At 38.5% G+C, this 13,726-nt stretch overlaps 1 protein-coding gene across 7 annotated transcripts; it reads left to right on the top strand.

The window, feature by feature from the left end:
* The first annotated feature begins 866 nt into the window (after positions 1–866).
* On the top strand, positions 867–13,402 carry ccnk (cyclin K). 7 transcript variants are annotated; one of them, XM_047818011.1, is made up of 11 exons: positions 867–949; positions 6,048–6,301; positions 7,236–7,317; positions 7,855–7,986; positions 8,258–8,363; positions 8,454–8,511; positions 9,344–9,513; positions 10,508–10,707; positions 11,731–11,764; positions 11,851–11,919; positions 12,075–13,402. In XM_047818011.1, the coding sequence occupies exons 2-11, from the start codon at positions 6,105–6,107 to the stop codon at positions 12,620–12,622; spliced, it is 1,596 nt and encodes a 531-aa protein (XP_047673967.1). In that variant the 5' UTR covers positions 867–949; positions 6,048–6,104; the 3' UTR covers positions 12,623–13,402. The 7 variants fall into 7 exon arrangements, with proteins under 7 accessions (XP_047673967.1, XP_027003362.1, XP_027003367.1 ...); XM_027147561.2 differs by lacking the exon at positions 867–949 and adding an exon at positions 5,307–5,450; XM_027147566.2 differs by lacking the exon at positions 867–949 and adding an exon at positions 5,490–5,512.
* The last annotated feature ends 324 nt before the right edge of the window (positions 13,403–13,726 follow it).

Raw genomic sequence — 13,726 nt, 5'->3', positions numbered from 1 at the left:
CTATCACACATGTACCAAGACCTTCATAGTGACCAAATTTACTGCAGTACAAATATCTTCACGTCATGTGGGAGACACGTTTCTCCTTTTATCCGACTAACAATTTTTTTGAAAGGTTGATAAATGAGGTCTGTTGTCCATCAGCAGCAGTGATGTATGCTAAGATTTACAGTTTTAGCTCAATCTATGTGACTGTTTAATGCAGAAGTTCATTTCAATGACACTATTCTGGATAGATGGAAAGCTGGTTCTTGTTTTATTAGCACCAGCTGTGATGACCATCAGTGATTGGACATTTGGAACAGTGGTGATCACTGATTGGTCATTTGGAACAGTAGAGATCACTGATTGGTCATTTGGAACAGTAGAGATCACTGATTGGTCATTTGGAACAGTAGAGATCACTGATTAGTAATTTGGAACAGTAGAGATCGATTGGTCATTTGGAACAGTGATGATCACTGATTGGTCATTTGGAACAGTAGAGATCAGTGACGTCATTTGGAACAGTAGAGATCAGTGACTGGTCATTTGGAACAGTGATGATCAGTGACGTCATTTGGAACAGTAGAGATCAGTGACGTCATTTGGAACAGTGGTGCTCACTGATTGGTTCCAAGCACACCCTCTCTCGGTAACCGTGACGTGAGCTAAGGAGCAGTATGAGGTTCAGGACAGTTACTAACATCTGCTCAGAAACTCGTTAGATTTCTCTACGAGCTCATTATTTTAATCAAAGTATTTAAAGGTTCTTTAAAAAAATCTCTTTGTCTTTGTCCTTTGCTGCACGTGACTGGACCCCCGTCCAGTAGGTGTCAGTAATGATCACCTCTGTGGGCTGATAGTACAAAAAAAGAGAGTAAAAACGTGGTAGATGAGGTCTGAATAAAGCGACCGTACTGTTGCTTCATGTCGATTTTACGCAGTAACACGTTATACTCCGTCAAAGGTAAATACCATTCTTTAGTGATGGCGAAGTGAAGCTTTCTTGAAGCAGTGAAGCTTTCAACCCTATTGTATCGGAAAAAGGTTCATTACTCGAGCTTTTCAAATCAGAGCTCGATGAGGACCTCTGCTGGTGAAAGCGATATCACACAATGTTCCACAACCAAACAACGGATTCATTTTAGAAGCAAAAATTGATGGATTGACAAATTAAGGATAGATTAATAAATAAATGCAACAATACATTAAATACATGACCAAAGCATGTTCCATTGCATACGCATGGTAACTCCAAACAAAGTTTGTACAAACAAACTTTACTCGTAATTCAAAAGCACACTTAAATTGAAATTAAGAGAGAGAGAGAGAGACTGTGTACCTATTTTGACAATAATAAAACAGCAGCACTTTTAAACCACTTTATTCTAATAATTAAAAGTGAAACAATTGAATAAAATTAAAAGTAGGCTTTAACCTTGGCTGTTGGCTACATCTTGGGCAGAGGACCTAGCATGTCATGCTTTGCACGAAGATGCCTTAACATGGATGATGTATTATTATTATTATTATTATTATTATTATTATTATTATAGGCAAGCTGCTGGGAGCAAATCAACCACTGGACCTAAAAACAGATTTAGGAGAGACCTTGTCTCAAAAGTATAAAGTGTGAACCATTTAAAGGTTTAACTTATTACTACTATCCTATATATATATATATATATATATATATATATATATATATATATATATATATATATATATATATATAATGACAAAATATACGACATGAAATGTTACATTGAATCGCGTATAATTGTGCATCTGATGAACACTTGACACACAGAACATACAACACTATTCTTACATTAAAACACATTTCTTTATGTTTCAGTTTGCACATTTATGTTTCAATTTGCACAGTTTTCCACTGTACATACAACTTTCTATATTATATATGTGTATTATATATGTCTGTCAATGCCATTCTGTTTACACTGTGGAGCTTCTGTAGAACAAATTCCTTGAATGTGAAAACATACTTGGCAATAAAGACCTTTCTGATTCTGATAATTGCCCAATGATGAGTGAGATTTAAGTTATAAATATAGGCTTCACGACAAAACCATATATATCCACCTTATTGGGCGAAATCAAATGAAAGTGTTCCCACATTTCAGAACACGATCTTTTTGTAACCGACTCCATTGACAACTCGCAACAATAAACTCTCCTAAACTCGCTATACAGCAATAGATTCCATGTAATACTCCAATACAACACACGAGGGCGCGCACGATTTTAAACCTTTGAATCGGATAACGAAGCAGTCAGTTTTTTTTGTTTGTTTGTTTTAATTTTGTTTGTTTTTTTATTCATGCAAAAAGACAAAGACAAAATACACATTTTGCTCAATGCCATACAACAAGAGGTATCAGTCACATTGGCTACCAGAAAAGAAAGGAAAAGAAAGGAAACAAAAACTTGAATTCTTTTAAAATATCACGTTTTTTTTTTTGTTTTTTACTTTTTCCAAAAGATTACTATATAACTTGAAAACATTTATAAAATGGGACAGATTTGGTTTACAAAGGGCACACTTTGTTTTGTGTATATGGTACTTTCCTAATACAATGAATGGTTGTATAATATATTGTTCATTATTTTCAAAATTATCTCCCTCAAAATAAAAAAAAAACACATCACATACACCAATTTCTACCACACAACCCAATTTTCTACTAATATAATCTCCCATATCCTTCCAAAAAAGTCTTGAGTAGATACAATGATAAAACAGATGCAAAATTGTTTCCTTTTCCTGACCACAAAATTCACAAACATAAGAAATATTAAGCTTAAATCTTTCCAAAACATGTTTTAAATCCTATGTAGAATTTTGTAAGACACCTCCTTAATTTTATTGTTGACACAAAACATGTTCAGTATTTTCCCAGTATATAAGACCAAAAAACCTTGCTGCAGGGAAAGAAACAAATAGAGGGCATTTCTTATAATATTATTGCTACACTTTTGTTTCAAGATATTAACATTGCCGATGTATAAACTACCACAAAAGTCATCTATATTAATTTGCAAAGAACTCGAATTCTTTCAAAGAAATACAACACTCTTTGGAATTGCATCAACAACAATAGCAAAATCTCTTGGTTTAACTGGTAATTGGAATTTTTCAAGAAACTCTGTGTAAGACAACAAATACCCTTCAGAGTTTAACAGCTTTTTTACCAAATTAATCCCTTCATTAATCCAGTTTTGATTAAAAAAAAATTATTTGTTTTTAAATAATATGTCTTTGTTATTCCAAATGCAATAACTGTGTGGTGAAAAATTGTGTTTATAGATCAAATTCCATGCTAACACGGCCTGTCTATGGAAACCAGCCAGTTTAACCAGAATTTTATTAACAGAAAAATTGCATTTTAACAAAAAATGTATGCCCCCAATAGAGTTAAATACATAATTAGGAAATAGATTCCAAACACTATCTTTATTTTTCCTAAATTCTATTAACCATCTAATCTTGAAAGTATTATTGAGTGTACTATAATCCAGAACCTCTAGCCCCCCTTGTTCTTTAGTATTGCATATGACCTCTTTCTTTAAATAATGTTTTTTTTCTCCAGATAAAGTCATACAATATCTTATCCAAATCTTTCATCACAATAGAGGGCACATCTAATGATAAGGAAGTGTATACAGATCTGGAAATACCTTCTGCCTTGGACAATAACACCCTCCCAAAAATTGATAAATCCCTCATTAACCACAAATTAAATTTCTTTTTTGTTTTTTCAATAATTGGTTCAAAATTTAACTGGCTTCTTTGTTTATCATTTTTGGAAATGACTATACCAAGATAAGTTAACTGGTGTTTAACTGGAATACCTTCTATATGTGTAAGGGAGCAAGCTTTTAGGGGAAACAACGTAGATTTATCTAGATTCATTTTAAGACCTGACACATCAGACAGTTCCTCAATAACCCTAATTATAACTGGAACCTCAGTTTTGTTTTTAAAAAAAATATCCGTGTCATCAGCAAACTGACTAAGTTTAAATTCTGCACCTAAAGCACTAATACCATTAAACTGAATTTTTCTTAATATGTACTACCAAAACTTGAGTGACTAACAAAAATAAAAAGCAAGTTTAACCGAGCTATTACATCCGTCATATAATGTTTTTACCGCTTTTAAAAACAAATCACCAAAACCCAACAACTTAATAACTTTGAAAATAAAATCATGATTTACAGTATCAAAAGCTTTATAGAAGTAAATAAATAAAATAGAACTGTCATCATTTAGAAGGTGATTATAATCAATCATATCCAAGACCAGCCCAGTGGTGTAGTCTAGTTTTTTGTAGTGAGTATACTGTGATTTCCACCCCCCCCTCCCAGCCTCATACGCACCCATCCTAGAGCGACACCCCATAGGCACCACCACACTCACTAATGCATAAAATATGCATCTACATGTAATTGAGAGCATTATTAAAGACTGCTTATGTGTTATCAACATTCCTATTTAGTATAAGCAACAAAAGACAGTCAGCTGATAAAACCTGTGCTCCAGGTCCCATATTCATATAACATTTAAGGCTAAATGTAATCAGACAGTTGGCAGCACCCAATGACTTTCACAGTAGGAAAAAATATAGACTATGAAAGTCAGTGGGTGCTGCCAACTGTCTGATTACCAACATTTTTCAAAATATCATCTTTTGTGTTAAACAGAATAAAGAAACTCATACAGATTTGGAACAAATTGAGGGTGAGGAAATAACACAATTTTCATTTTTGGGTGAACTTTATACCTTTATGAGCTACATTTAGCCTGAAATGTTATATGAATATGGGACCTGGAGCACAGGTTTTATCAGCTGTCAATTTTCAATGTACATTTAAGAGTGAACAATAAACATTTGTTCAGTTTTATCACCAACACTCTTTCATTGCAGAATATTATGAACAGGTAGTTTACAAAGCTTTCCTAATACATGTGTACTCGGGCTGTGGGTGAAATGTCACCCGAAGCTGCTGTAGCTTTAGGCGCAGGCTTCCGAAAACACTGAGTGTAGTTTGGGTCTGCTTTCGTTTCATATCTTCTTTACATTAGTTAGTTAATTTCTACAACTAAGTTTCCACCATGGAAGGTGACGTCAGATCAGGTCACAGGCCACAAGGTTTAAACAAACTCATAGATGAAGAACAGTCTGGTTTTATTGTTTTAAACCAGACTGTTCTTCATCTATGAGTTTGTTTAAACCTTGTTTCAATCTTCTTGCACAAATCATCGCAAACAATTTACTGTAATTATTGAGCAAACTAACGAAGCAGTCACGTGGGTGTAGGTGAAACGAAGCTTCGGGCGTCATTGGTCACGTGATTTTCCCAGAACGAATCAAGCTTCGATACAAAGCTTCAATGAAAATCGGTTCATTTTTTTTGACACACGTTTCGGATCTTTGGTGTCCCTGGTAATATCACTATCATTCTTGTTCATGTAAGGTTTAATGTACAGTTTAGGCGGTCGGTTCAGGTAAAGAACTGTAACGTTATACAGTTATGTATGCTAGCAGTGTGTAGCCGGTTAGCATTAGTTTTATCTTCAGTCTGGAACATTACAGTCTCTCTCTTACTGCTGCTTCTCCTTTACAGCTGGTTAAAGTCATTAGTCGGAGGAATATATTTACACAAGTCGGTTATTAGCGCAAGCGTTCTCAAATTAGCATGTAGCTGTGTGTTAGCATGTAGCTGTGTGTTAGCATGTGGCTTTTTTGTGTGTTAGCATGTAGCTGGTGAGGTCGGGAACGTCGTTAGTGACGTAGTTGACAGTAAGTTAGCGGCTAAGCTAACAGTTCCTGCGCGTGTGAACGGTTCCGGGGTCGGTTCCTGATCCGGATAAATCAGCTGCACTATCAGGCGGGTGGGAATGTCCTAAAACCGTGCATTGTGTAAATGAGTTAGACTTTTCGATCGGTTGAATAGTTAAACAGGTGAATGTTTACGTGTTCAGGTGTGTTTTGTGACGTCATAACCGTGTATTCTAAATGTGTGTGTGTGTGTGTATGTAGGGATTGCTGCTGCTGCATAATCCACAACCAAGTCTCACAGCTTTTTACTCCTGGCAAATGAAGGAGAATAAGGAGAACACCACTCCTGCCATTCACGTAACCAATCTGGACCACATTAAGCCATGCTGGTACTGGGACAAGAAGGACTTGGCGCACACGCCGTCGCAGTCCGAGGGCCTGGACCCGGCCACGGAGGCCCGGTACCGCAGAGAGGGAGCCAGGTTCATATTTGACGTGGGAACGCGACTCGGGTTGTATCCTTCCACTGCTGATGCTTCACTCTCACTTTACTCTGTAGTAGGAATATACGGCGAGTTCAAAAGGTTGTGAGTCTTTGGTGGTATTTGTGTTTAACCGGAATCATCTGCTTATTGTCTTCTACAAGCGTCTCACGATCATGTTTGCCCAGTCATTCTGACAGAACTGGTGTTACATTGGTGTCAGGTTGTGGGCCTGAAATTTCTATGGGCTTAGTTGTGTGTATTGGAAGAACTTACTGGCTGATGTCTTGACATGTTTGCCGTTATAATAAGTTTAGTATGTCTCGATAATCCCTTTTGCCTCTTGTTACCGTCTTTTTAAGTGACCGGTGCCCTTTCCAGCACATCATGCGCAACATGCCGCCACCACCATGCTTCACACTGAGGATAGAGAAAGTGCTGCACAAGAGATTGAGCTGATTTTCATGGGTACTTTGGTACCTGATGCCTCCAGGACAATCAACAGTTCCTTAGTTGTTACCTTAAGTCATTCAGACCGATGTTTTATTTGCGGCTCCTTCTGAATGATGCAGTGTCTGTGTGCTCCAAAGTGTTGTAGATTTGTGTACCATTGTTTGGTTATTGCTCTAAAGGAGGAACCAAGGTTGAAGATGTCTCTTTTTTTTTAGTGTTATTGAGGATAAAATGGCACTGAGCATAAACGTAGGCTGTGTTTATCCCCTGATTATGACAACATACCAATCAGAAGCTTTTAGAAAATCTTCCATACTGTTTAAAAAGGACAAAAACTTAGTGAATGTAAAATTTGACCTACTAGAATTCGAACATAGTGAATTAAAGCTGTTTCATATGGATTCATGGAGAACTGTGATTAACTGTTTTGTTTTGTTTATTTATTTGTTTGTTTATTTATTTTTAGTAGAAGCATTTTTTGTATTTTCTTCCTTGACATCAACTCCTTTATTAGACATTATGACACCTTGGCTACTGGGATCATATACTTTCACCGCTTCTACATGTTTCACTCTTTTAAACAGTTTCCAAGATATGTAAGTACATACTTTCTGTTTTGTGTCTTTTTATTAATCTTCCTCTTCATCTTGGTCATTTAATTTCTTCTGCTCATCAGTGAGTTTTTTTTTTTTTTTAAATTTTATAAATTTTGCACCCATTTCTATAGTTTATAGGCAATGATGTCCATGATCAGGATTTTTTTTTTAAACATGGAAATATTCTGCACACTTATGACTTATTGGCTACTTTGAATTTGGATATAAAGCTGACAGAAAAATTTTAGGTTATTTAACTCTAACTCATTGCTCTCGGGTTCCTCCAGTTCCACTGACTTGATGAAACCATGAGAGTTTTTATTCCTGTCTATTTATACAGACAGGTTCTTTCCTGGTTCATTTCCACATGTGATTCAAAACAATGATTTATCTGTGCTACAGAGATTCCAGAAAGTTCCTAGACTTGGGGAACCGTGTGCTCGGCCGTGACCTTGTTAATCCTAACGTCTCACTATCACTACAGTGTAGTGATGAATTCTGTAGACAGATATGCTGAGCTTCTGGTCGGCTTTTCAGGTGACTGGAGCCTGCTGTCTGTTTCTGGCTGGAAAGGTTGAGGAGACCCCAAAGAAGTGTAAAGACATCATCAAAACGGCTCGCAGTCTGCTGAACGACGTGCAGTTTGCTCAGTTTGGAGACGATCCGAAGGTGAGCAGATGAGAGGGTTTGTAGGGGGAAGAGCGTCAAGGGCATGATATTCGTTTTGCACGAGGGTGTGTGTGTCTGATTTAAAAACTACAGAAAATGTATAGAAAATAGACTTTTACTCGTCTCTTTTTTTTTTCTTTCTTTTTAAGATCGCATTGACTTTAATATTTATTTATTTCTTATGTTTCTCTTTTGATTATTTATGCATGTTTCCCAGCATCATGTGAGTTATGGTTGAGTGATGGTTTGAGTTATTGCTCTTTCTCCACAGGAGGAAGTGATGGTGTTGGAGAGAATATTACTCCAGACAATCAAGTTTGACTTGCAGGTGGAACATCCATATCAGTTTCTCCTGCGTTATGCCAAACAGCTGAAAGGTGTGCTCGTCGTTTTCTTTAGATGGTTTAAAAGAGAAAAGAAATTTATGGTGATCATTTGTGAGTTTCATGCCATGTTGTATTTTTCAGGTGACAAAAATAAAGTGCAGAAGTTGGTGCAGATGGCCTGGACGTTTGTGAACGATAGGTGAACATTACTTATCTTGAAATATCACAAAGCCTTTTATTTAGAAAAGGAAAACTCCACTGTGAGTCCAACAATGATATGTCCAAAAGTATGTGCACCTCAGGCCATCTCACCCATATGTGGTTCTTCACAAAACTGTAGGCTGCAGCGTTACATTTTCTCTTCAGTAGAACTACAAACCCTGCTCCAGCACGACAGTGTCCTTGTGAATGAAGAAGCTTCATGAAGAACTCTAGTGTCCTGCCCTTGATTTGAGCCCTGACTCAAGATGAACTGGTGTCTCCTCAACATCCCAGCATCAGTGTCTGATCTCACTAATGCTCTTGTAGCTGAATGTAAAAAAAAAAAGTCATGATCCAACATTTAGTGGAAATCCTTCACAAAAGAGAAGAGCAGTTTTGTTATAACAGAAAAATCTGAATGTTCAACATGGACATGTGAGTGTTCTGGTCAGGGGTGCACATACTTTTGTCCATGCAGTGTTGGTTTATCTTGTAATGTTTGTTGTGTCTAGCAATGACTTCGTTGGGCAGTATGCCATTCCCGATCACGTGTTTTTCAGGGTGGATTTTCCTGTAAGAAGTGTGAGGAAAGATGTTGAGAGGAAACGCAACTGAAACTGCAGTAATAATTGAGACAGAGACCCATTTGTGCTTAATGGAACATGTTGATTAGGTCGAAATAAATTTATCCTGGAGTATTGTGTTCAAAGTCAGGAATGCAAAAAAACCACACGTGCCGTAATTCCTGCTTCTGAGGACCGCAGAATTCTTATCAGGTACTTTATCCTGGTGCGAGCGATGATTAATCCTGTTCCGTTTTGTCTCTTCAGCCTCTGCACCATGCTTTCACTTCAGTGGGAGCCCGAGATCATAGCCGTTGCGGTCATGTACTTGGCTGGACGCCTGTGTAAGTTTGATATCCAAGAGTGGACATCCAAGCAGTCGTCTCGCCGATGGTGGGAGCAGTTTGTACAAGACGTCCCTGTGGAGCTGCTGGAGGGTAGGAACCCTTTTTTTTTTTTGGTTATTAGGACCTTTGTGAGTTTACTGCTACATAAGAACTTAAGGGCTAAAGAGATAAAACGATGATGAATCTATTGACATGACCTAGACCAAGCTCAGGACTCCAGAAATTATTTCATGAAGCGCAGCTGAATTTCAGGTCCCATAAATGACGGCAGTTTTCGGCGGCACTCTGTTACCATGAAAACGCATTCTTGAGGAAGTGATTGTGATCTTGCTTTTATACAATGCATTTCCAGGCAAATTATGACCAGATATTTTCGTTTTGTTTGTATTTTTATTTATTTATATTTTTTGCTCCTTTGGTGGAAGCGGTTCCCAAACAAGCCACATCTAAAGTGTTGCCATGGTAACACGCAGGCTGACTGACGGCCTGTAGTAAGGCTGCAAAACAGAACTTCTTTACAAACACTACTTCATCCGTCTCCTGATTTAATTTAACTTCCTGCAGGCTTTCTGGAAAACTTTCTGTTTTCTGTCTGATGTAAGCAAGCTGTGTTAATATCTTTTAAACAATAATGGCTTTCCCAAATCCAGAAACATTCATTTAGGATGAAGTCATAAAATCTCAGTTTATCAGGTCTTTCTGTCTGCAGGGTTGCCAGTGTAATACCTACATGTATTTTAAATAATGCTTGTGCACTAAAAATCCTAAGAAATATATATAATATCCACCTTTTCCTTTTTTTATTTATTTATTTTATTTTTTTTTTAAATAATAAATATTGGACTAGTTTTGGGTCAGGGATTTTGCAGAAGCCTGGCAACCTTAATGTTTTGTTCAATTTTAAATTTTAAAACGTATAATTAGGAGATTTCTAAGTATTACATTTTTAACCAATAGTAACAGTTAGAACATTAGTGTTGTCACATTAAATATTGCTCCTGAGACCTTCTAATTTTCTATCAGTACAATCGTGACCTTCCCTGAACTTTTTTTCCTTTCTCCTTTCTCCCCCCTCCTCTTTCAGACATCTGCCATCAAATCCTGGACCTGTACTCACAGGGCAAGCAGCCGATTCCACAGCAGCCACAGATGCAGGAGAAAGACAAGCCGCAGCCTTCTCCTACAAGTCTGATCAGTCAACCAGTAGGAAACCCTGTAGCTCCACCACCATCCAAGAAGAGTTCTCCTCAGGCCAGCCCGCCACGGCAGCTAAAACGGCAACATGTGAGGCGCCACGTTTGGTCGTTTTATCTGCCAGATTGCATCTCATGCTAGGTTTCTAAGCTAAACAGATACCACAGTGTTCACACAGAATCTTAAAATGCTTAAAATTGTTAGTGGTTTGAAATACATGAAAAAAAAAATTGGCATGCCTGAGAGTACATTTTCTTGTGCAAATTAAAATGCTTTGCACGGTGAAACGAGTTTAATCATAACTGGTGAAGCAATAAACCTTAACCGAGGTCTTGTTTCGGTGGATAACGTGCCAGGATGTGGGCTCATTAAGGACAATTTTTAAAAAAACAGTTCATTGTTTCTTCTAGTTTCTAACAAACCACAGCAGACTCTTGACGCTTATGTGACGAGGTGACCTTCGTGGCTCACGGAGAGAAGGGTGTGAGGGGCTTCGTAGGCAACGGAGGGAGTGTAACAATGGTTTAGTGTGAGAAAAGATGAGGGGGTTGAGAACAAGTTGTTTTGCTCTGTGGGCAGAAATGTCTACAGACTTTGTCCACATTGTCATAAAAATAGGAGGGAATGTCTGAAGGTGTGGTGTCGGAATAGATAGGGGAGTGAAAGAAAGGCAGATGTTTTTTATTTATTTTAACCTTCTAATCAGAGTCGTCGTCGAAGTCACCAGTGTTCGGGTGCAGTCTGTTTCTTTGTAAACGGGAGCTTTTAGATAAAAAAAAAAAAATCCTAACACAGATCTGTTTCCACTAATTAGAAATATTACTCTATAACACTAATTTAACCTCCTGGAATATCACAGCAACCAACTGGAACACCATAGAAACCACACATTGTTGGATTTGTGAAATGACGTACCTTAATATAATTACATAATCTTCTTTTACTCATAAGGAAATATCCTCAATAACGTTTGCCAGATTTCCTAACTACTGCATCCTGTCCCGTTCGAGCTTATTGAAAGCCGTCTGCTGTTTTTTATTGGCCGCAGAAGACAATTTTTCCACACATTGTTAAAGCGTGTTTGTAATGTTTTAATGTGTGTTTTTGTTTTAGCCTTCTCCAAAAGAAGAGCCTAAAGTTCCTACAGGTAAGGACACATGATTTGTGGAAATGTATACATGTGCAGTTTGTTGTTTAAAAAAAATATTAATGGATGTTTTTTCCCCTCCATAGAACAAGTCGGTGCTAAAATACCACGACTGGAGAGCCCCATGCCTCCTCTACCAGTTAGCCAGCCTCCAGGTAAAAGTCTATTACTCTTCCTCCCATACTGCTTTCTTCTGGGCTTGAGCTTATGGAAGTGTTGGCTTTGTGTACTTCTATTATTATTATTATTATTATTATTATTATTATTAGTTGTAATAAAACACAATCTCTCTCTATTTTTACACTGATAGATCGCAAACCGCCGCCCTCTGCCCCGGCCCCACCCACAGAAGCAGAACCAGCAGCTTCCACTGATTCGGACTTACCAAAGGCTCCACCGCCACCCCATGGAGCTCCGCCCCCTCTGCCTCACCGTCCCCCTCCCCCGCCACCCTCCAGCTACATAATGGGCATGTCCACAACCAGCTCGTACATGTCCAGCGAGGGATATCAGAGCCTGCAGTCCTTGATGAAGACAGACACACCATCCTACCCACATTTGCCCCCGTCTTACGGGATGCCTTACCATCCGCATGTTTACCCGCCTCCTAGTGCCCCTCCACCAGGCCCACCACCACCTCCACCTGCATCTTATCCTCCTCCTAACCTTCCTCCACCCACTCCAGCTTACCCACCTCCGGGCTACAACCACAGCTACCCACCGCCTCCTCCACCACGCATGCCACCCCCAGGCATGGCTCTACCTGCAGGATATCCACCTCCAGTGCAGCCACAAGTGCCCATGCCACCTGTCATGCCACCGGTGGCAAGCATGAACCGTGGAGCCTGGATGAGATGAAAAAAGCCAAACAAAAAACAATGCGTCATAGGCAATATGGGTAGCCGGGCGTGTGTTTAGAGTGGTGTAGTTCTAAATAACTTGTGTTGTCTCAGGAAGAACAATCTGTCATCAGTCTGACCTGCATGGACAAAACCATTTCTATACATTTCCTCATGAACATCCAGAGTTTGTATGGCCATATATTAAGCTAACCATCATAACTCTAGAAGATTCTGGGGTTATGAAGTTTAGAGCATCTAATTGTTTAACAGTGTGTAACTGCCACACCTCCTGGGACAGGCTCTGAATCCACTGAGAACATCATATTACAATTGTATATCAGATATGAATAGCCCATAAAATTGGTATTAGGTTAGCTTTAAAGGCTAGCTTTAGCAGTCTACCCGAGTGTATCTTGTGTACCTCAGTTCTCTCAGTGTATCAGGAGGATTTAACCAGTGGGATCTGACTACTGAGATTCATTCTGACAGCATCACACCTGTCCTGTGATTATTTCTTGGCAGAAAGTATTCTAAACATACAATCATCGAAAAATAGTTTTGGTCCATCTGAGAACTTTGTTTTTTTTTCCTCATACCCCTTTGTGCTGATTTTGCGAGTGATGTGATGGATTCTCAGTGGCCTCCGCAGAACCGTCGACGCAGGACGAGTGTGTAAATACTTTTCATGACTAGATCTTAACTTGGAAACTTGTAGCTGATAAATCTGCAGTGCGTATAGTGTATACAGCAGCTTTGGGATTTATTTGGTGTAATAAAAGTCCTTTTCTTTCACAAATTGATTCTTGCTGTTTATTAGTTGTTTACAGAAGTTTCTACATGTTCATGTGGATATGCTGATAAATCACATACCTGGCTCAGCTGATCTGCTATCAGAGACGTCCAGAAAGCTCCATAAATGGCAGCGCTCACAGAGCAGGCGGCACAAAATGACTACCAAAAGGTTGAAATGGAAAAACTCCTCAGTGGCAGAAGTGGAAACCTACTTTTAATAATTAAAAAAAATATTTGCAACATAAGGGAGGCATGGTGGCTTAGTGGTTAGCACATTTGCCTCACACCTCCAGGGTCGGGGTTCAATTCCTGCCTCCGCCTTGTGTGT

The sequence above is a fragment of the Tachysurus fulvidraco genome, chromosome 9 (genome assembly GCF_022655615.1).
Source record: "Tachysurus fulvidraco isolate hzauxx_2018 chromosome 9, HZAU_PFXX_2.0, whole genome shotgun sequence".
NCBI lineage: Eukaryota > Metazoa > Chordata > Actinopteri > Siluriformes > Bagridae > Tachysurus > Tachysurus fulvidraco.
This window is presented reverse-complemented; position numbering and strand designations above follow the sequence as displayed.